Here is a 21,090-nt window from a genome sequence, read left to right on the forward strand (position 1 = left end):
CGGTTGAGAAATGTAAACTGTAAACTGTAAAATGTTATAGTGCTTTTTATCCAGAAAAACCGCAGCTCCCCCGTTTATTTCTATTTGTTTTCAGGCCAGTCTTGCCTGTACCAGCGGCGTCTATGTATATATGTCTATGGTTGTGGCAGCTGAATTGTCCAACTAATTGTGTTCTGCAGTTGTTGAAAGGAAGGAGGGGCATATAACCTGTGAAAGTGCACCGTTGTGTTTACCGTTGCTGTGAAAGTTAAACCGAACACTGCGACAAGCCTGGCACATTCACTTCTCGGGCGATCTGGCTAATGCATTCCTACAATATATTGCAAAGTTTCTACATGAAAATATTATCATTACTTGTCCAACCTAAGACTCATCACTTGACATTTTTTCATGCAACAAGACAGGTTCTCCTCACTATGTTCTACACAACCACGCAGGACCAGGTTGTTAGAGAATCTGGCAACCATTTGCGGGGGCGGAGTTTCAATCGAGAGCAACTAGCGAGTCCGTGTAATTCTTTGGATTGGGATTGCAGTTCTCTCATGTGGACACTAGATGGAAATAGCTTGCAGCACTTCTAAACAGATTAGAACTTGCTGTTGTATTCATTTATAAATAATCATAAAGTTTGCTTTGTTCCTTGTAAATTGAAGGTTGGTTTTATATTGGCTATATGTAGATCTTAAGAATAATTCATTTGCTATTTGGTAAAAATCTGCAATGTTTACAATTATGATATATAAAGGCTCCAGAGGTTAATGCTATTTAATTTCCATGTCATGCATAGGCATATTTTCAAATGGTTTCAAAGTCCCCGAAGAGCTCTTCTTGTGCTCCAAGTAATTATCACTTTGAATATACATAGAACTGTATTACCAAGGTGCTGCTCTTCAACTTATGCTGGCACGGTGTATTCCCATGGTTACTATACTGACAGCAAATGTACTAGATTTTACTAACTGGAAAGACTGCTGTGTGATTTACTGTTACAGATGTCAAATTAAGTAAAAACATGAGGTAATAGGAAAAAAAAATAATTATGCAATTTTTATATAATTTTTATAGGGAAACAAATCTGTCATTTCATATTTGGTAATAACTTGAGAAATTAGATTCTTCAAGGCTAATATACATTTACAGTCTAATATGGCTACAAGTAGAAGATCCTCAAATAGTTCCAAAAGTATGTGAAATTGCATTCACACTACATTGCTACAACAAAAAAAGCTAATTGGAGCTCAACATATCAAGGAATTTATTTGACTTATTTTCTCTTTTGGGACTAAAAACAAACACGGATTTAACAGTCATGGGAACATTTGATGTAATGGATTAGGTATAGCTAAAACACATTCTGTAGTATAAGAACAAATATGTAGTAATTATACAATTCTAATTGCTTTTCCTCAACAAAAATGGCATAATTGAGTTGTGTTCATTTCCATAATAAAACTACAGAGTGACCAAAGGGCAGATTGAAGATTACAAATGACAGGATGGCTATACTTTAATGCTGGTCTTTGCATCTGAATGAAATGTGTAAGCTCGGGATGGTTATAAAAGAAAATATAGTCTTTTACATTTCCCGTAGGTAACATCTTGCTTTTTTCAACATATTTTATAGTTAATTTTATTTATCTTTCATGTTATGGTATAGCCCAGTCTAAAGGAACACCAAGGTATGTATTTAAAGACTTTCTTTGCTCATTGCCTCTGAGAAATATGTTTATCATGTTTTACCAAAATTTGAGCCATGTCAGGCTTCAGTATCAGTTTCAATACCTGGCCTGTTAGTGTAGTTTAGGCCGATTAGTGTAGTAGGATTATGCTACTATATGATGGATATAATCTAAGTCCTAAGAGTCCTAAGGTTGCTTTTTAATTATTTCAGGTTACTGATCAAAAGTGAAGAATTGGGGAGGAGGATGTGAATATGTTATCGTTTCTCTCAATCACTAGATGGTGCTGTCTGTCCACTGAAATGTGAACCTTTTTTAAAAAACAAATATATGATGTGTAAGTTATGAGCAAACAGTAGTGACTTTTAAACAGCGATTTAAAGACATGTACTGTTCAAATTCTTTGTTCTATCGATCTTTGGTTGGTGATCAAGTAAGCATCTATTATTTATATAAACTGAAAATTGACTGTCATCAATAATAACAGGCTATAATCCAGCTCACACATTTTAGATACTAGAGAATAAATTAAAACAGAAGGGATCATTTCAGTGCTTTCAATGATTTGTCAATAATTGCTTCTTTAAAGCAACATTTTTCAGTTACTTAAATCAATTCCATGCTTAAACCGGTCAATATGAAGCTCCAGCATGTCATCATGAATTCTCAATCACATTTGTATTTTGAACCGTTTTGAGTATAAGGTTTGTAAGCGAATTTGGGTTGGGGTGAGGGTTATGCAGTAAACATACATGTGATCGGGATAGTCAATTATCTGCGCTGAACCACAGTTTGCTCACAGTTCAGCTGCAAACAACTAAAAGGCAAAGACAGCTAAAAAGGCACACTGTACCCCTCCTACACATGCCACGCACAGGAGTGACTAATGTGCTGTGCCACGTTTGAGCCTCGGCTTATTTGCATGCAGGGACAGACATTGTTATGATTCGACAGGCTGTTATCAGGAGTGGGTGTTGAGAAGTCAGCTTCATAACATGCCCCACACAGCCCTTTCATTTGGAAGGACTTAACCCACCCCAGTGAAATGCCGGAATCAACTCCCACAGCCACCTCATCTGACAGTTTATTCTGATACAGTGGCCACGCTAATGTCACCTGCGATTGTCATGAATAATAAGGATGGTGCACACATCCACGTAAATATCCAGAATAAAGCTGTTTTTGGCTGAGCAGCTATACAGCAGTGTGGAAAAAATGAGAAGGCTATTCCACTGGGGAAGCATGCTAGACAGCAGGTGAAGTCAAATAGGTACATGCCTTCCCAAGGAGCGAGATATTTTCACGCCAATTTTGTCTGATGGGGGATAGACAGGGATAGAGAGAGAGAGAAAACCCAGGTTCCGGGTGAAAACAGTACACTAAAACAACAAATGAAAACAAAGACACACAAACCAAACACAGTGGAAGCTTTTCAGGACTGATTAGTTAACACAAGCCAACGCCTGTGCTCTCTTTCAAAAAATTTTCAGTTAATACCAGGATTAGTAGAATCATGATTTACCGACTAGCTGCAGTGAACCCTTTGCAGTCTGTATTATTAATATGGGGATATGGTGCCAAAAGGAGGTGGGTTAAGACCTTATGAAACTTCACGTTCGACACAAGGAAAGCAGGCCTCTTGGAGCAAGCGGATCTTTGCTGTATACAGGGCCCCAACTCTCTGAAATAAAGGTACACTGGAGGTACACTTCTGTTCTTTAAGGAACAAAATTCCTAAGTGCACCCCGAGAGGTACAATAATGTTCCATTTGGGTACTAAGTAGCTTTTACAATCAAAAAAGGTACAAATAAGAATAATTAAACCCATGGCTTGGGATACAGTTTTATAGTTTTATGTACCTACAGGGTACCACCCCAATGACCACCCCAACTGTTGTACCTTTTTTGGCACCTTTTCATACCATTTTTCTGAGTGTGTGGTCCGAAGTTAGACGAACAGAGCAAACCGAAGCAAAACAAAAATATTGTGGAGAGATTTAGCGCCTCTTGGTTTTAAAGGCCCTCAGGGAGAGACACATTTCAGCTGGCAACTGATTGGTAGCTCGGACAGGAGGAGAATCATGCCTATAGAACTCAACTGCCCAGTTAAGTAACAAGAACAGGAATGAACACTGCAGACCTGCTGTTCTACACAGGACATCACAATTAATGGTGATGATAGTCAGGCAGTTAGCTAAATGGGAGCTGCAATAGTGAGAGACTGAGCATATTTTTCACCTGATAGCCCTAGTAAAGAAATAAATAGAGCAATCGAGAGAATGGGTAAAATCTGTGAAAGTGTATAGTCATGGGATAGAACTGGACTTTTCAGCATGTGCACTTTTCTTTCTACCCAGCAGGAGTCACTGTTGCCACAGTTTTGAAATAAAAGGACACCCAATGTAGGTTTTGTCATTAATTTTAGACATCTTAAAATACAACTGTCCTGTTTCTAGACCTTAAAACACAAATTTGCAGTTCAACAAAAAAACAAAGAAGCTAAATGGACTTTAATTTAAACTGACTGCAAAAAAGTACATTAAAAAACATGTAGCCAGAAAACGTGTTTGAATATTACAAAAAAATTAATTAAGCACCAATGAAATCCTCCAAGCGTTTGCCCTTTTGCCATCTCTAAAACTGCTGACTCATACCATTTATCTTTAGTTTTATTTATATAGCAAACTGCGGACAAGGATGCTTGCATAACATCCGAGCACTGCAAGCATTGATCCTGTCACTGTCAGCCCATTTCATTTGAGTACAACTGCAGTGCTGTGTCTTTTATGCATAAAGCACCTCTATGGGTCATAAAAAGCAGACAACAGATGTGGGGTGCAATGTTTTCCCTCTCCAGTGTGCCATGAAGCGGTCACAGCTCACTCAGCAGTGTGACCAATTTCTGCAACTTGGAACCAGACTTACACATTGGAGCCCTTTAGAGATAATAATCAAATTTGAACCAGTGACTTCTCTCCCCTGTTGGCACTTGGCAACCCACCACCAACCCCCCCCCCCCCCCCCCCAAAAAAAAAAAAAAAAAACTGAAATGTTTTTTAGCAATTTTAACATGAGAGGTATATCTAAAAAGCATGTTACACTAATGCACACACTGCTGTTTTAGAATGGTGATAATGTATATATATACATCAATTTTGCTAGCTAAATTACAATAGACTGTCATTACACAAGCACAGAATATTTGTTCATTTTATTTATTTCAAGGAAGAACATCATGAATACAATTGAACACAAAAATTACTTTAGGGTAAATATTAATTTAGAGCACATTAAAAGGAATGACATGTTCATAGTAAGATATAGTATAATGCTTAAATACCATGATATTGAATGGATATAATTATTTATTTTTTACACAACTTCATGCGAGCATAAATGCTTACGCGTTAAAACTTCCTGTGCTGGGATTCTTACCAAAGATTATACAATAGTGAGTCAACAATGAATATAACAAATGTGCCAGACAACATTAAAATTAATAGTATGTTCCTTCAGGTTTCAGTATCCAAACAAATCAAAACTTCATTAATTCCAGGTACAATTTCCAGATGGAATTCCAAATCCTGGGAGGTTTCTCATGTTACTGTTGCATAGAAAAGATTACCTGTTAGTCTTGCACATTAACCAATATGTAGATTTGACTACACTACAATAACTTTGCAACAGGAAATGCTGCTTTTCTGATATTGTCTCTATGCTTTCTGACAGGGTACATAGAAGTAGACATGCAGTATATTGGAATTGGATATGAAGGGTACTGACCTACTGGTCAGCTATCATCTACACCAGTTTTCTCTGACATTTAATGGAAATACATGTCACGCAGGCACGCATGCACACGCACACGCACACGCACACGCACACACACTGAATTAACTTATAACACCACAAAGTAAGGACTTCATCACCTTGAAATGAAACTGAGTGAAGACCAGACAGAGGCCTGCAGGGTTTTACTGACAAATGCACGCTCTTGTACGGGGAGCACATTTAGCAGCAGGTATTCTTCATGAGATAAAGAATTTATGGACCACAGTAAAACTGATAAAGTGTGTTCAAACAATTAAATGCGCGCCACAGTCCTTATACCCCACAGAGGTCCCGATTCTGACGGGGAAGTAATGCAGGATCTCCACACGCACTTGTAGAAGTTCACCCTCTTTCAATTTCTCATAAGTTCAACTATCTAAGAGGAGCAACCCTAGTTTTAACTGATCAAACATTTCAAATAATTTCATCCAGTTCTTATTTTCTCTTTTCAAACAACGTTCTCATGAATTAATAGCTTTTCATCAGTATACTGTTCAATTAAATCAAGGTCAGTGAAGGTGTCATTGGAAATAGATTTTGAAAAAAGCACCAAATGTAGGCTGTACAATTTAAGTGCTTTGTGCATTTCAAACTGAGCTCAAGGGGCACAGGTGTGAAGCAGCACTCCAAAATATATTTATGGACAGTCAACTTTTAGCATCACTCTTCTTTGTGGAACTTAATGCTTTCTCTTTTGGGAACATCAAACTTACCAAGTAAACTTTCATTGCACAACCTCTATCAGTGCAGGAAAGCTTTATGAACCTTTCAGCTTTAATACAGGCATATACCAAATCCTCTTATCAAACAAGAGTTAAGTCAGGCAAATTAAAATCCTAAAATCCTTCATATTTAAAACATGACATATGTCATACCATTTCAATAACAGGTAATTACAATCAAGCAGACCAGTAAATGAGTTTAGCAAATTTCTAACATTCAAATTCAAAGTGACAAATCTAAAATACCAGATTTATAAAAAATGATAATAAAATAATCAAATTGATATTTTATATACTGGAGAAGATCAATAGTATCCATGGAAGTATCCTTCGACAACTTCACAGACTTAATCCACTTTTGTGCGTCCTTTAAAGTCATCCATCAAGTGAAATGCACCAAGATAATCTCCCAGAACCACTCCAAGCTTAGTTGGCAAAATGCTGTGAAAAAAACATGAATAATCAATTAAACACATGTCATTACATTCATCACACTCAAACTTAAAAATGTGCAAAAAAGGTACCAGAACTGTACAGAATGCAGAAGGTAAAAGGGTAACCATGAAGGTACAGAACACATTAAAAGGTAACCATAGTACAAATTGAGACAAGATGCATTTTGTACAACTTGCTTCCACAACAATACATTTCATACTCCTGAGTTCCTGAGTACTAGATGCAGAAAGAGAAGGGCAGTTTACAGAAGTGTGCCCCTTATCAAACTCCCAAAGGAAAACAGACTGTTTACTGTGCTGACAGAGAGTCAGCAGGGTGTAATAGAGAGTGCTCAGTTGCAAAACATCCTACTGGATCAGCATTATGTAAATATTAGGTTCTCCATACAGTGTAATCATGTTTGGTATTGTTGGAAAGCCAATACCTAACCTTTATTTATACAGGGAAATCACATTGAGACACTAGGTCTCTTTTTCAATGCAGCCCTGATGAAAAAAGACAGACAAAAGCTAGAGGTTCCAAGAGATAAAATGAATATATGAAAATTAACTAACTAATTAATATTTAATTAATTTAAAAAAAGAATAAATAAATAATCCCCACGGAAATCTAAGTTCAGCATTAATGTGCACTGTAACTCATTCCAGGCGTGAGGAGCACTATATCTAAATGCAGTTTTACCTAGTTCAGAGTAGGCCCACAGCACCTGGAGAATCACCAAGTCCTGAGAACGTATCTGATAGGCTCCAACTCTTCATTCAATAAGAGATTAAATAAAAGGAGGAAGCTTTAGGAGAAGTGCTTTAAAAAAAAAAATCAGGAACCAATGTTGATCTCTGAGACAGGGAGTGCCAGCCCACTTTCTGATAAAGCACACAATGATGAGTACAGTACCCATCCCCAGTGATGTAACGTAGGGCCAAATGATAGATGGAGTCTAAAGGCTTTAAGGTGGAAGCAGCAGTGTGTTTATATATTACATCACCATAATCAAGCACTGGAAAGAGTTTTGCCTGAACAATCCTCTGTCTACTGTCAAATGAGAAACAATATACATTCATGTAAAGGAATCCAAGTCATTTAATTAATATATCAATATGGGTCTTAAAAAGTCAGGTTTCCATAAATCCAGACACCCAGATGTTTATAGTGTGAGACTCTCTCAATAATGGACACCACTGAGTGTGCACATCTGTAGCTCAGTCAAATTTGTCCTATTAGATCTGGTAAATACCATGTATTTAGTTTTGTCTGAATTTAAAACTAGTTTGAGATCTAAAAGGGCCTCCTGAAAGGCACTGAATTCGAGCTGAAGATTTTCAACAGCTTGGGGTAGTAGAAGCAGAACAATGTCATCTGCATATAGAAGTAGACTGAAACTCTTTATATAAGAAACAACATCCTTTATATAAATTGTAAATAATACAGGACCTAAAATTGAACCTTGAGGGACACCTTTAGTCATATAAAGAAGCTTGGAGCAAACATGATCAGTAGCTACGTACATTGAGACCAGTCAGATAGAGATCATGGGGAACAAGTTGGTGTCTCAGCTATAATGGTTAACCCGGTGTGATAACCGTACAGAGGAAGCCCAAGCAGGATCATTGAAGTACGGTTTTGTTATAATTGTTTTCTTAATTTTATGACTTGGGTTTTCTTTTGATCTTTGGGCATGTATGGAATGTGGAATAGTTTGGGGAGATTCGTCAACACAGTGTCCTCCGTATCATATGTGTGTAGCCATTCAACTACGCACATATTGATCCTGAGTTTGGTTACACTGTTGTAAGTCGCTCTGGATAAGAGCGTCAGCTAAATGCCTATAATGTAATGTAATGTAATATTGTTTCATTGTATTTTTCCATTACTGAACACACTGTACAATAAACTACATTCATCTAGCAGTCCTCTTTTGACTCTCCTCTTTTTTTTACCGCTGTACACCTAGCAGTTTTAAGGTTCTAACACACACATAGAACTCAAGGATATCTGCACCTCGTAGTCACTTGCCTATACAATAGTGTAGTGGCAAGATACACAATTGCATTTATCCAGGCTACACAAGCCAGAGGCACATCCATATCTACCAAGATAGATAACAATCCGCATAGAGCCACACTACTGGCGGAAATAGTGGTTAAAACACTATTTTGGAGTCAGATATTTGAGATACTTAGCATATAATTAATCCCGTTCAAGTAGCACCAGGTAAGACTGCAAATGTTCCTTTGCTGCTCAGATACTTCCCATGTTTGGTGTATCTGAGGGGTTTCTTACAAAAGGATGTTGAAGAAGAGAGGACCCTCAGTGCAGGTTACACATGAAAGCATGTGCACACACCCAGACTTGGGGATGAAAGATACAAATTATACTACAGGAGTATCCATACACATGGCAAGATAATAACATAAGTGCTACCATAAATGGACATAATCATAAAAAGGTACATGTACTGTATGTAATGTATAATTTGTTAAAATTCTATTTTATGTATATATAATTGATTTCATATACACAGGAAAATGGCACTCTATAATAGTCAAAACGCATTAAAACATCTTTTAAATTGAATTAAAAAATTAAAATGAACCATTATGAATTATTCACAAAAGATCTCATGGTATAAAGCTAAAATATGCTTTCATATTGACCATGATTCACTATGGATGGTTTAACTGATTCAATTGCTTTTGTCATAAAAATAAAATAAACTAGGCATTATGCATAGATTTTCAAAGGAATATGCCATTATAATATTCTAAAGCTTCTGAAATATACAAAGGACAGTACACCCCCCCCCCCCCCCCCCCCCCCCCCCATTAAAATACTGCTGTATAATGCTTCATATGGTAATTATATTAATGGGACCCGTTAATGCAAGTGGATGAAAAAAATCCACTTCAGTCTTCAATATGGATCTTTATTAATTTCCAGGTTTTCACTTCATTATTCCATCATGCCTGACTCATACCTGAGTCTGACAATTGTGAGAACTTTGTAAAGAATGTTCTATACTGTCTATACACCTGAGGAAATAGGACAACTGGAGTAATCAGTCTTTTTGCTTTTAGTCATTGCTAAGAATCAATAAAATTTTTGGATTTCATATTGATGAACGTGATTTACTTCAGCCCTCCTCTGATGGGCAAGGGCAAGATATCCAAGAGACATTTTGAGATTTTGAAATAACATGTACCATTTAGTTTCAAGAACATAGAAAATATAGAGCAAAAAGAGAGCAGCAGAGAAATCAACAAAGGATTGATAAAAATCTGAATCATGTCGCGGAAGCATATGCTAATCAAAGGAAGACTGAACCATGTGCATGCACAGCACATGGCCGGCACAAGACATTGTCCAATACTTTTAATTTCTTATGTATGGATATGGCCTCCTGTCTTTTTTGAACGTAACTGCCCACAAGTAAACAACTTGACACAAATGAGCCAATAATGTGAGATGGTCCACTTTCACTCAAAACTGTGGTACAGCTCGAAAACATGAAGACGGATAAAATGATTGTAGCTGCTGACCTGCACATGGTTGACTCTTAGATACACAAAAGGTAGTCCCATCTTGGATAAATTAGTTTTACGTAGACAGCCCCATTTAAGAATTTGAAATAGCCCCAATTCATCTGAAATTGTTACAATTATCCTTTCACTGAAAACCTTCCTTTTTAAGTTGCTGCATGACAGAACATTGCCATGGGATGCTGCAGATAATACAAAAAGGTCATATGACATCACATCCATATTCAGAACAGTAACAGATTCCTGTATCTTACACCACTTACTGAAGCGCAGAGCTTGTTCTAATGTGACACATTAATTGAACTGAACTTCACTGAACTGAGCTCTCAGCATCAGGCATGAACTTATTTATCAGAGACAATTAGCATCATTATTGGTATTGTCAGCACTGCGAAGAGGCTGTTAGTGCAACTGTTGTCTAAATCCAACTTTAACTCTCAATTCTCCTTTTGTGACACGAAAGTGCTAACAGAAAGAGCATTAACCGAACGACACAGACGGGAAACTCGCTACTGTTCCCAGTTTTAAATATAAGGTGTTTAATCTTATTAAATCATTCATTTAGGATGTTTATGATCATTATGCTATAAACAGTGGTAACACAATCCAGCTGCTAAATACTTTCACCTGCGACAAAGGAGCAAAGATATAAGCTCTGCCTTTTCCTAACTGGATGTGAACAACATCAAGACTTCACAGGATGCGAAGTTGTTGAACCAATCAGAGATTGACAAACTCTGGAACAGTTAAGGCATATACTGATATCTCCATAATATGTGATGTCAATAAGTGCTGGCTGTCACACAGGGTTAAAGGTTGAACAATATCATGACTCCAATATCACAAGTGGTCACACATCATGACTCCATTATGAGTCATTATTGATCCAAGGAGGAAGACTATACACAGCTGTATACATATACATTGAAATGTGAATAATACACATTCATAAACAGCCAAAAGAAAGGAAATTTGAAGTCTCAACTCAAAAGCCTTTAAACTCAAAGACTCACTGTTTAACATGCTACAGTCAAGTGTAATTCAAACAACTTTCTAACCATTTATCTGGTATCTTGAAAAAACAAACAAAAAAAAAAAAGATGAAAATGCCTAGCATTACTTGTAGCCTATGTAAAATAAAAGTCACACAACAAGAAAGACAAACTCGAAAGCATAGATTCAAATGAATTCTAGGTTCAAATTCATATCAGGTAGCCAGCCTTTCCTATACACAGTAGCAGCTGTGTTCTAATGATACTGCACCTTTGCTCATCTATGTGAGTCTTCACAAGCATCAGAGAACCTGTTCAGATTATTAGCCAGTATGTACAAATCACTTAGTTTTTTCAATTCAGACTTAATCAGTGCTGATCAGTGACTCATTCTGGCTCTAAAAAACATCCCCTTTTCATTAAGGTACAAAGGGAACAAAGACCGATCGCTACAGATCCCTGCATCCAGAACATTCCACTAAAGTTTAACAAATTACAGACGTTAATGAATCGGATGACTGGCCTAGCTTTATTCTTGCATGATGATATGCCCTAAAAAGGCAAACATCAATAACTACAATTTTAGTCAAAATTGAGTTACAACTGAAAAATAATTTTTGGATATCTGTTTTAATTTGTGACAAGGTGTCTGGTTCAAATCTTGCCTCGGTTTAGAGAAAATGTAAAGGAAAAATTGCAGTAATGACAAAATCCAAGTCAAAACCAAGGCAAACTGCTCCAAGTGCAATTACTGCAATCTGACACCCCATACTTTTTGGCTGCAGATACTGCGGTTCATCCGGGCATCCATCTTTCATTCTACCAATCATTGTGCATTTTTAAATCCCTCACACACAGCCATTCAGCAATCCATTTAGCCAACTAGCTAACAACAATTAAGACAGCACAATCCAGAGGGCAAAATGGTGGAACTTGTATTGAAATACAAATATCCAGATAATTGTAAGAGCTTAATGAGGTAAATGTAAATGTAAAGGTAAATGTCCCAAGTTAGTAGCTACAAGTGGTAAGAAATACATTTTTTGTATGGCTAGCTAGCAGCTAGGAACAAGTTCAGACTATACACAGCTTAACTTTAGTGCACATAATGTAGTCTATAACGTTAACTAAAAGAAAAGTCTTTTCACTTTAGGTAATAGGCTTCCATTAGAGCAGGATACAGGGTCCAAAATTTACTTTTTGTCTTACCTGCCAATGTGGGAAGTAAATGAAAAGAATTTACCGGCCAGACATATTTTTATAATAATTTAATAGGCTGGTTTATGACGCAAGAGAATAGCGTACACCAGAAAACAGTCAACATGAAGTTTCTCTCATTATTTTAATGCAATATTATGTGAGCAGACGCAGTGGCTGCATGGTGTTCACCATCAAGAATTGAAGTTTACCGATTTTTGAGCTCGGGCACAGCCATCGGACGCAATGAAATGCTGATGCAATGCAATGCTGACCCAACGCGGGCTGTGGAGCACCTTTCATTGATTGCAAAGGCTGCATTCCCTGGCTGATGGCAATGGTCAATCCAAAGCTCATTAAAAGCAGCGCTCAATGGGCTCCGTGGAGCAGGCCCGTTAGGCATCAAATTACCTCTATAAATACCAATTAAATTAGTTAATTACCATTCATTACCATCATCTACCATCAACATTTGGCTGGACAGCTATTTTTCTCAGTGTTGCCATTTCATCGGGTAGTTACTGCAATTCGCATTTGTACGGCAGTATAAACTTTGAGAAAGTAAACAATGAAGTGCAGAGTTTGTAACCCCCTCGATGCAAAACGAAACGGGTACAAAATAACTTTTTTTTTTCTTTTTTAAGATTCATAGCATGTTTTCAACATCAATCTGAGCCTCTGCGTAGACATGCAATTCAAGAAAATTTTCTTGGTTCCAAACAGGCCCCAACTGGATCCAATTATCTAGAAACTAGACCCTCATTACTGCTATTCACATCGAATGTTAATGTTATGGCACAGCAGGAGATATACTCATGAGCACATCATAGAATATGGCACAACCTGAACAGAAAAACCCACCAGTCTTGGAAGAATCCCATCTGAGTAATATATGCCTATATTCCTTTCAAGAAACTGAACTGCCCTTAAGCCCATGTACCATGAAAAGGAGACAATGCAAGCCTAGACCATTGTTCTGTCTCCCTGTTGCGAGAGTAATTTCACTGGAGAATGACTCAGTTCCCCACAGTATGTATGTCAATAGTTGAAGAGGTGCCAGTCACTGTCATGGAGCAGCGCATGCAACAGTCCTCAAACCTTTGTCTACCATTCCATTCCCTCCTTCTGGGGAACTGTCATGTCAAGTGGTCTCCATTTGTGCATGAATTAGTCATATGTTTTAAGCTCTGTCAAGTGTTTATACAAGCAAATGTTGTCCTTAAAAAACAAAAAAAAAAACTTGTTCAAGCAAACAAGTATCAATTATTCAGCATTTTAGAAAGTAGTAGTTTTAGTTGCTCATAGAAATTTGGACTTGACAACATTTAAACAGCACCTCGTATAATGCATTTTGCCATTTTCTCTTTTCTGCATTCAGTTAATTCAAATTGCACAGTATGTAATAACACAACAAAACATAATGATGAGAATAGGCCATTCAGCCCAAAAATGCCTTCATTTTCCTGACTACATTAGTGCTCTGATTACCAACAGACTAGACAGTATCTAACATCATATCAAGCCTACTCTTGAAAATCTCGAAAAGAGTTTCTGCCTCTACTACATGACCTGGCAGGCTATTCCACACATAATGTAATATTTGATATATTATTCAATGTCAAATATTACAATATATTTGGCATTATTTGAATAATGTAATGTTTGACATTATTCAAAATATGCATATTAGCTGTTATCATTTCATCAGCTATATGAATAACTTGGAAGTTTAAACAGGTTTGAGCATACAGTGTTCAAACCTCACAGAAATTATAATGTGAGCAATTAAGTATGAATTTATTTCAGTCCTAGGGGAGTAAAAATAGATTCCAGCAAAACCATCAAGATTCATTGTTCTTCTGGGTACATCTGTAGTTTCTGCATTTCTGCAATGTAGACCCAGGTTTGTTTTCAACAACACATCCCTGCTACTGAAAATGAACAATATGTTCAAATGTACTTTATACTTTCCCTGTTTGTTTTTCAGTTTATCTCCAATTGCACTCAGACTTAAAACCAACAACAGTCCTATCACTTAAAAACAGAGGTGTGTGTTCTTCATTTATCAAGCAGGCAAATCTGCAACATGCTTATCTTCATTTTTTATATATGAAAATATTTTGTATTCACAGAAAAAAGCTGAAGGTTGAAATGTCTTCTCTTCTAAAAAGGAAAGCTGGCTGTCAAACTCTCTATTTTACAGAGAGAATGCTAGGTTTCATTTCTCATTCTTTTTCATTGGCCAAGGCCAAATGGAAATTGACCAAAGTCTGTCACACAAGTTCTACTAATGTGGCAAGTAAAAATAACAAAAAAGAAACATACTTCTTTAAGCCTGCGATAAAGTACATGCTCCTGGGAAGCAGAAGGTGCACTTGGTTCGTCAGGATGGCATCCACAATCTTTCTGGCAACGTAGTTTGGATCTAAAATGGGAATCACACGGGGCCATCTGAAAAGCAAAAGAAAAACTTTATTACACTGCAAGGAGATAAGTAAAAAGCTTCCTCATACAATTCAAAACTGCATTTCAAAAAACGACCAAAAAAACATCCTTCGCAATAAAAAAAGGAAAGAAAAAAGCTAAACACTGTTAAACAGAAACATTTAAAACATTTAAACATGGCCCTTAAACAGTCTAAATAATGCAGACAGAGAGAAGCTCTGGGGCACGTCACTCCTAATGGCTAGGGACAGAGATCTGGGAACGCCACATAGAGAAGAACACCTGTCTGTGTCTTCACATCAGTGAGGGGCGGTGTGGGACAGACGGGCACACTGTGCTCCACAAAGAGGACGTCAGAACGCATCCCTCTGCCTAAGCCCCGAGGCCGAGCTTACACAAAACACACCGACCCGGAGCTGGCAATTCCTAAAATATGCCCCGAGGCATCAACGTAGCGACAAATACAGAACCATGCCTCATCGTATTGTCTTTCAAACTGCCACAAGCCTGCATAAACACACAGAAGTCATCTAACACAGCTGGGCTTTGGCCAAAGAGTGAAGGAAGGTATCAGTTTGACAGTACGAGTTCCTGAAGTTTGCTAGGAAAGCACTCATTTCAAATGTTATTTTATTTTCCCTTTACATGTTACACGTTTGGATGCCTGAATATGAAAGTTAACTGCCCCTTTATCTGGACAGGCATACAGGCACAGAGGTTAAAACATTAAAAATAAAAAAAATTGAGAAGTTCTAAATGTGCTGATTGAACCATTCTAATCGAATTTCACCACAACTGTATGTAAAACAAAATGCTGTGGTGGAACGACATGGCAGTGGGGAAAAGGCTTTCTGGCTTGCTAGCGAGTGCACACACTTGATCTGCTTGGGTACTGGGTCTCATCTGTGCCAGCCACATCTAGATAAGCTGAAGTTCATGGAGTCTTCTAGTGCACACGCCTGCAAGTCAGTCTATTTTCCGCACTACAAGCCACACAATGTGATTCTCTCACTGATGACTGCTGATACCTTGATGGCACTAAAGGGTAACTACTGTGGCCAACTTAACTCAACCCTGCCCCTACAGGATGAAGCCGACTGTTGTGGACTCCCAGTCATAGAAGGCTATGTCTTAGGCTCAGCCCTTACTGACTGTGCCACTTTCATTATGAAGCCCATAAACCACAGCCTCTTGCAATCTAGCGCTTTATTGCACGAGACAGGACGACAGGTCAGCAGCACACAATTTCCATTAGAGAACTTACTTAGTATTGCAGCCATCAAACATTCCAGTGTTGATAACAAATGGGCAGACAATAGTGGTTTTAATCCCATCCTTCCCTGTGGCTAGCAATTCCAGGGCCACGGATTCAGCGAAGCCAACAGCAGCAAATTTGCTGGCACAATAATCTGTGTAAATAAAGCATATGGATGGACGTACGTGTTGTAACCTGTAGGAAATGTCAAAGGCTGAACATATTTTCCTTGCATAACAGCATTTGACCGCTTTTTCAATCTGTCAAAAGTATACATTGTTTGAGTAGTAGACAGGTAAGTAATACTGGTGCATATGCACATACTGGCCCTATAACCTTCTGGATTAGCATGATAAAAAATGATAAAATAAGAGACTACAACTGAAAAACTGACAACTGTGGTTCAACCACAGGTGGAATCTTGCAGATATGGTAATTCTTATTTAAACACTGAATTATATACCTACAGGCAGTAAGATTTTCATGCTGGACCTTTGAAAATACGACAATTCTGGTCATGTAAAGTAAACAAAACTTAGTTTAATATCCACAAGCACAAGGCTCTTCGTGTGCACACAAGCTGATTTGCTCCATTGTTCTTTACAAATGTAATGACCGACAGTGTGGTACCATTGTGAGCTCAAAGATCTGTCCTTGAATTATTCATTACAGAACAAATACAAAAACCAGTCTGCATTTCACTCAAATGCTTTCATGTAAATAATTGATGCACAATTTGAAAGACACTCGAATGCACTGAAAGATACGTCCGACGCAGTGATACGTCCAACGTGTTTACCTTTTCTTTTGCTTTGTTTGTACATGATATAATTATAGTCACATGGCTTTCTGTTACGCAACTTGTTTTTTTGTAATGTACAAGTTTCATGTGCCATGACGATTTCATTTCACAGCTGAATTTCAAAACTGCAGTCACTAACTAAGATTGCCACGCTGAACTGTACAAAGCCGTCTTGAAGTCTTTTAGCATTTTGATTCAACATATTTTACAGAATCATATGCAAGATGGAATGTTTATGTCACTTGAAAGATACTGTACTGTATTCACCCCTTACTGCAGTTTGTGTACCATCTGATGAAGGACTATTAAAAACCTCAGAGAACAGTTATTCTACTGGTATAAAGTCAGTATTGGGTCAATGACAAATAGTATATTGACATCTAAAAAAAAAAAACAACCTTAAATGTACTCTCTCTACAAATTGCAATGTATTCTTAATGTATCCATATGTAGTTACATGATCAATGCCATATTTAAGCAACAGGTTTTACTGATACAAATTTATGCACATTTGTTTAGCAGATGACACTATCCTGGAAATGTTACATGTGCCTTACATATAATCCCCAGGCATTACCCAGGCTGGATAAAAAATATATATATTTCCCCATTTACTTCTCCCCACTGCTGCTGCCAGTTAAAAATATTTATAATAGTGTTACAAAAAAATAAGAGGTTTCTGTGACATTGGTTAAAACCGACAGGGTTATTGAACCTTACCTGCAAGGCCATTAACTCCAATGAGTCCAGCAGAACTGGCAATGCTGACAAGATGGCCATGGTTGCTTGCCATCATTGCTGGAAGGAATGCTTTGTACGTCTTAAAGAACAAAATATTTAATGATTACTTTCACTGATTTGACAATGTAAATAAATAAATGAATAAATAAATATACATTTGGCAAATATCAGTAGGCCTGGCATAAAATGAAAGAGGATCTGAACGTCAAGACCAAAGTAGACATTATCAGAAACTAGTAACACTATCCTGCATCCTGCATTGACAAATAGGACAGTTATTTTGCTGTTTACCACACTGTTATTTGATTTTCAATCATTGTGGAGGCAAAAATTTGAACATTTGGTACACTCAACTCTAACTTACCCAGAAGTGGGCCATTGCATTGACTTCCATTGTTTTTTCTACAAGGCTGTCAGGTGCATCCATGAATTTCTTGCCAGTAACAATCCCAGCATTGTTTATGAGTATACTAACATCACCAACTTCCCTTTTGACCTAGGTTAAAAACAAAAAACAAAAAAACAGGTTTGGTGAGTCAAATAAGCAAAGACCGAATTATACTGGACAACTGTTTTTCCTAAAACAAAACCACTTAGCTGCAGTTTGATACCATAGGAAAAAAAAAAGGCAGGTTACCGAAAGGATCTCTTTGTAACCTTCGGTAGCTGAGTACAGGCAGGATACCTTCCTCGGCTCTCTTTCTGAAAATTTGCATCCCACACCAGGTGGGGCACAACTGTTCAAAAAGCCACTACACTACTACAGATATTTTCAGGTATCTACAAGTAGATTATTTCATTAAATGTAATGTAATGTTAGTTACACTGCTTTCAGATGTTAACTGTCATTGAACATTACTTTTTCATTAGTTTATTATACGTATGTCCAAATGACATTTACATTACCATTTCAGCTCCACCACATACCCGTAAATATGTAAAACAACAAGATTGCTTCCTCTTTAGGGAAGCTGTTGACAATGTCAAAAGCTTCCCTAAAGAAGCGCATAGCCTAATCAACACATAGCACACATAACAGATGTAAACAATTTCATTTTATGCATCAAATGTTCATCTGGCAAATTATGAATAATTAAATCATAATGGGTCTGTGAGGTGTCAGTTAGCTAAATGTTCTCCATTAATCAAAGCCATTACAAACTGTGCCTCAGCCCTACGGGCTATGTGATACTGACACACAGGGAGGCTAAAATGGAAGCTCACCATGTGTGCATCACAGTTACAGTTCTATTTTATAGTTTGTAAGATGTCATAAAAATGCATTGTGCTGCTGAGGAGACTACGGACTCCTTCAAACCTGATTACGCATAAAATGTCAAGAAATATATAGGACTATATTAAAACCATACATACACCCAAAGAATACAAGGAGCCCTGGATTTTAAAAAAAATGCAGTGACACTTTTACCCCTGTATACTGTAAAAATGTACTGTTATAGATCAGTCTGTTGTCTAATCTTAGCTAATCTACATGGCTCTAGTGGCAACCCCAAAGGGCGTGGTAATGGGCTGTGCCTTTAGGCCAGGTGAAGTGTGCTCCACTGACTGGGAGAGATTAACTGGTGAGCTGCAAAGTGAAAGAAGCAGTGGCTCCGCATCACATTTTAAAGGCCAGAGCGTGCGTGTCTGCACTATCTGGAATTCCCAGAGCTTGTGGCGATGAACAAGAACACACAAATTTAATATTACAAATTAGGATAAAACCAGGGTGATGTTTTTTTATTTTTACTTTTTTAAGAAATACCTGTTGTACATTCATATCAAATTGGGGCACGTTTTGAAAATATGAAGCTTGTTTCCATTTAAATCAACTGGATAACCACACTGACCTAATCAGGCCACTGTAGCATCACCTCTCCTTTCTCCAATAGCACCACCCATTCCTGACTTAACATGAGCAAGCAGTGACACCCTTAATTAAAAGGGAGTACAGTGTAAACTGGACAACGGATTTGATGTTTACAGAACACCATTTCAGTATAGAGTTTACCTGATCAGCGGCTCTGTAGACCTCTGTCTTCTTGCTGCAGTCACACATGTATGTGTAAACTTCAGAGGCACCCTTTTCCTTGGCTAGACGAGCCGTCTCTTTGTTACCCTCCTGGTTGATGTCCCACAGTACTAGCGTGACACCCATGGTGGAAAACTCCAAGGCCATTAGCCTCCCAATGCCACTTCCAGCACCTGTGATTAACACTATCTCCCCAACCACACATTTCCTCCTTACTGGGATGAATAGTTTAACAAAAGCTTCCAAGGATAAGTATATGGACAGGATTAGCACCTTCAGTGTCTCCAGAAGGAAGTTCATTGTGCAGATCAGAGGAAATCTGGGTCGTATTAATATGGAAGAACAAAAACATTTATTAAGGACTTTTATTATTTTAGTTAAATGCATTTCATTTAGCTCAAATGAACGTTAAAGTACAGTATACGGGCTTATCAGGCCACCCCCACATTAGTACGGTTACACTTGCCCTACTGAACGGAGTGAACTCAAATGACTCAATAAGGATTTGGAAGGGATGCTAGCAAACTGTTAAATCACAACTGAGATAATCATAATAGTTCGTCTTTAAGTAAATACAAGTATTTTCAGGAGCCTAATAAGGCTACTTGCACTTCACGCAAGTATCAAGTTGATTTAAATGAACGTCATATCTACTAAGTAACTGTCCGTTCTTCGCTTGTTACTGAGGTAAGCTATATAAACTTACCACTCAAGCTTCTCGACCCAAGCTTCGGTCTCCGTGACAAAATGGCTTTGGACAGTCCTCGTGGGCATAAGACTGTAGTACAATTCAACGTTTACACAACCTTTGTACTGCTAAAGAAGCACCTTGTAGCAAAGTTCATTTGCACACAGCCACAGACTTTCCGGCAGCTAACGGTGCACAGGATGTAGATGAGGGTGCGGCTAGAAATGCTGGCTAACCCTTTAATTGCCGTAACTTAGTTCACATGTCCAGTGTCGTAGTGGCGTTCATGTATTAACACCAGCATGTTAAGTAAATGATAGTCTACCAGAATCTACATGATTGTCCACCTTCTAACGTTTTAAGGTAAATACTTTAGGAATACACCCTATGAGAAGCAGTATTTTCGGTAATTTTGAGAAAAGAAAGCACGGCTGTGACGGGTTAACTGGTCACGTGGCAGGAACTTGTAAGACACTTGCTAACTGATGTTTTGTCAGAAGCACTAGCCTGACCGCATTTATCAGCATCCGTGAAGTAAAGCAGGCGTGTCTCATATCTATTTATCATCGTGTGATATCTCAACAAAAACGTTTTCAACGCACAAAAGTCGCAAATTACTCTGTCTGTAAGTCATGAATACTTGCTAAATCTAGGCATGCCATTAAAAGTATTGATATCAAAATGAAGTTATAACAAACAATATTTGCTATTTTA

General features: G+C 37.7%; 1 protein-coding gene across 1 annotated transcript; it reads right to left on the reverse strand.

Annotated features, from left to right (window-relative positions):
- Positions 1-4,878: 4,878 nt before the first annotated feature.
- On the reverse strand, positions 4,879-20,804 carry sdr16c5b (short chain dehydrogenase/reductase family 16C, member 5b). Its single transcript, XM_035415047.1, has 7 exons — positions 20,395-20,804; positions 19,668-20,007; positions 18,021-18,152; positions 17,636-17,735; positions 16,123-16,267; positions 14,739-14,864; positions 4,879-6,673 (listed from the first exon to the last, which is right to left on the reverse strand). Exons 2-7 carry the CDS (start codon positions 19,986-19,988, stop codon positions 6,580-6,582), a joined length of 918 nt encoding a protein of 305 aa, XP_035270938.1. The 5' UTR covers positions 19,989-20,007; positions 20,395-20,804; the 3' UTR covers positions 4,879-6,579.
- Positions 20,805-21,090: the final 286 nt, after the last annotated feature.

Source organism: Anguilla anguilla, chromosome 4 (genome assembly GCF_013347855.1).
Source record: "Anguilla anguilla isolate fAngAng1 chromosome 4, fAngAng1.pri, whole genome shotgun sequence".
Classification (NCBI taxonomy): Eukaryota; Metazoa; Chordata; class Actinopteri; order Anguilliformes; family Anguillidae; genus Anguilla; species Anguilla anguilla.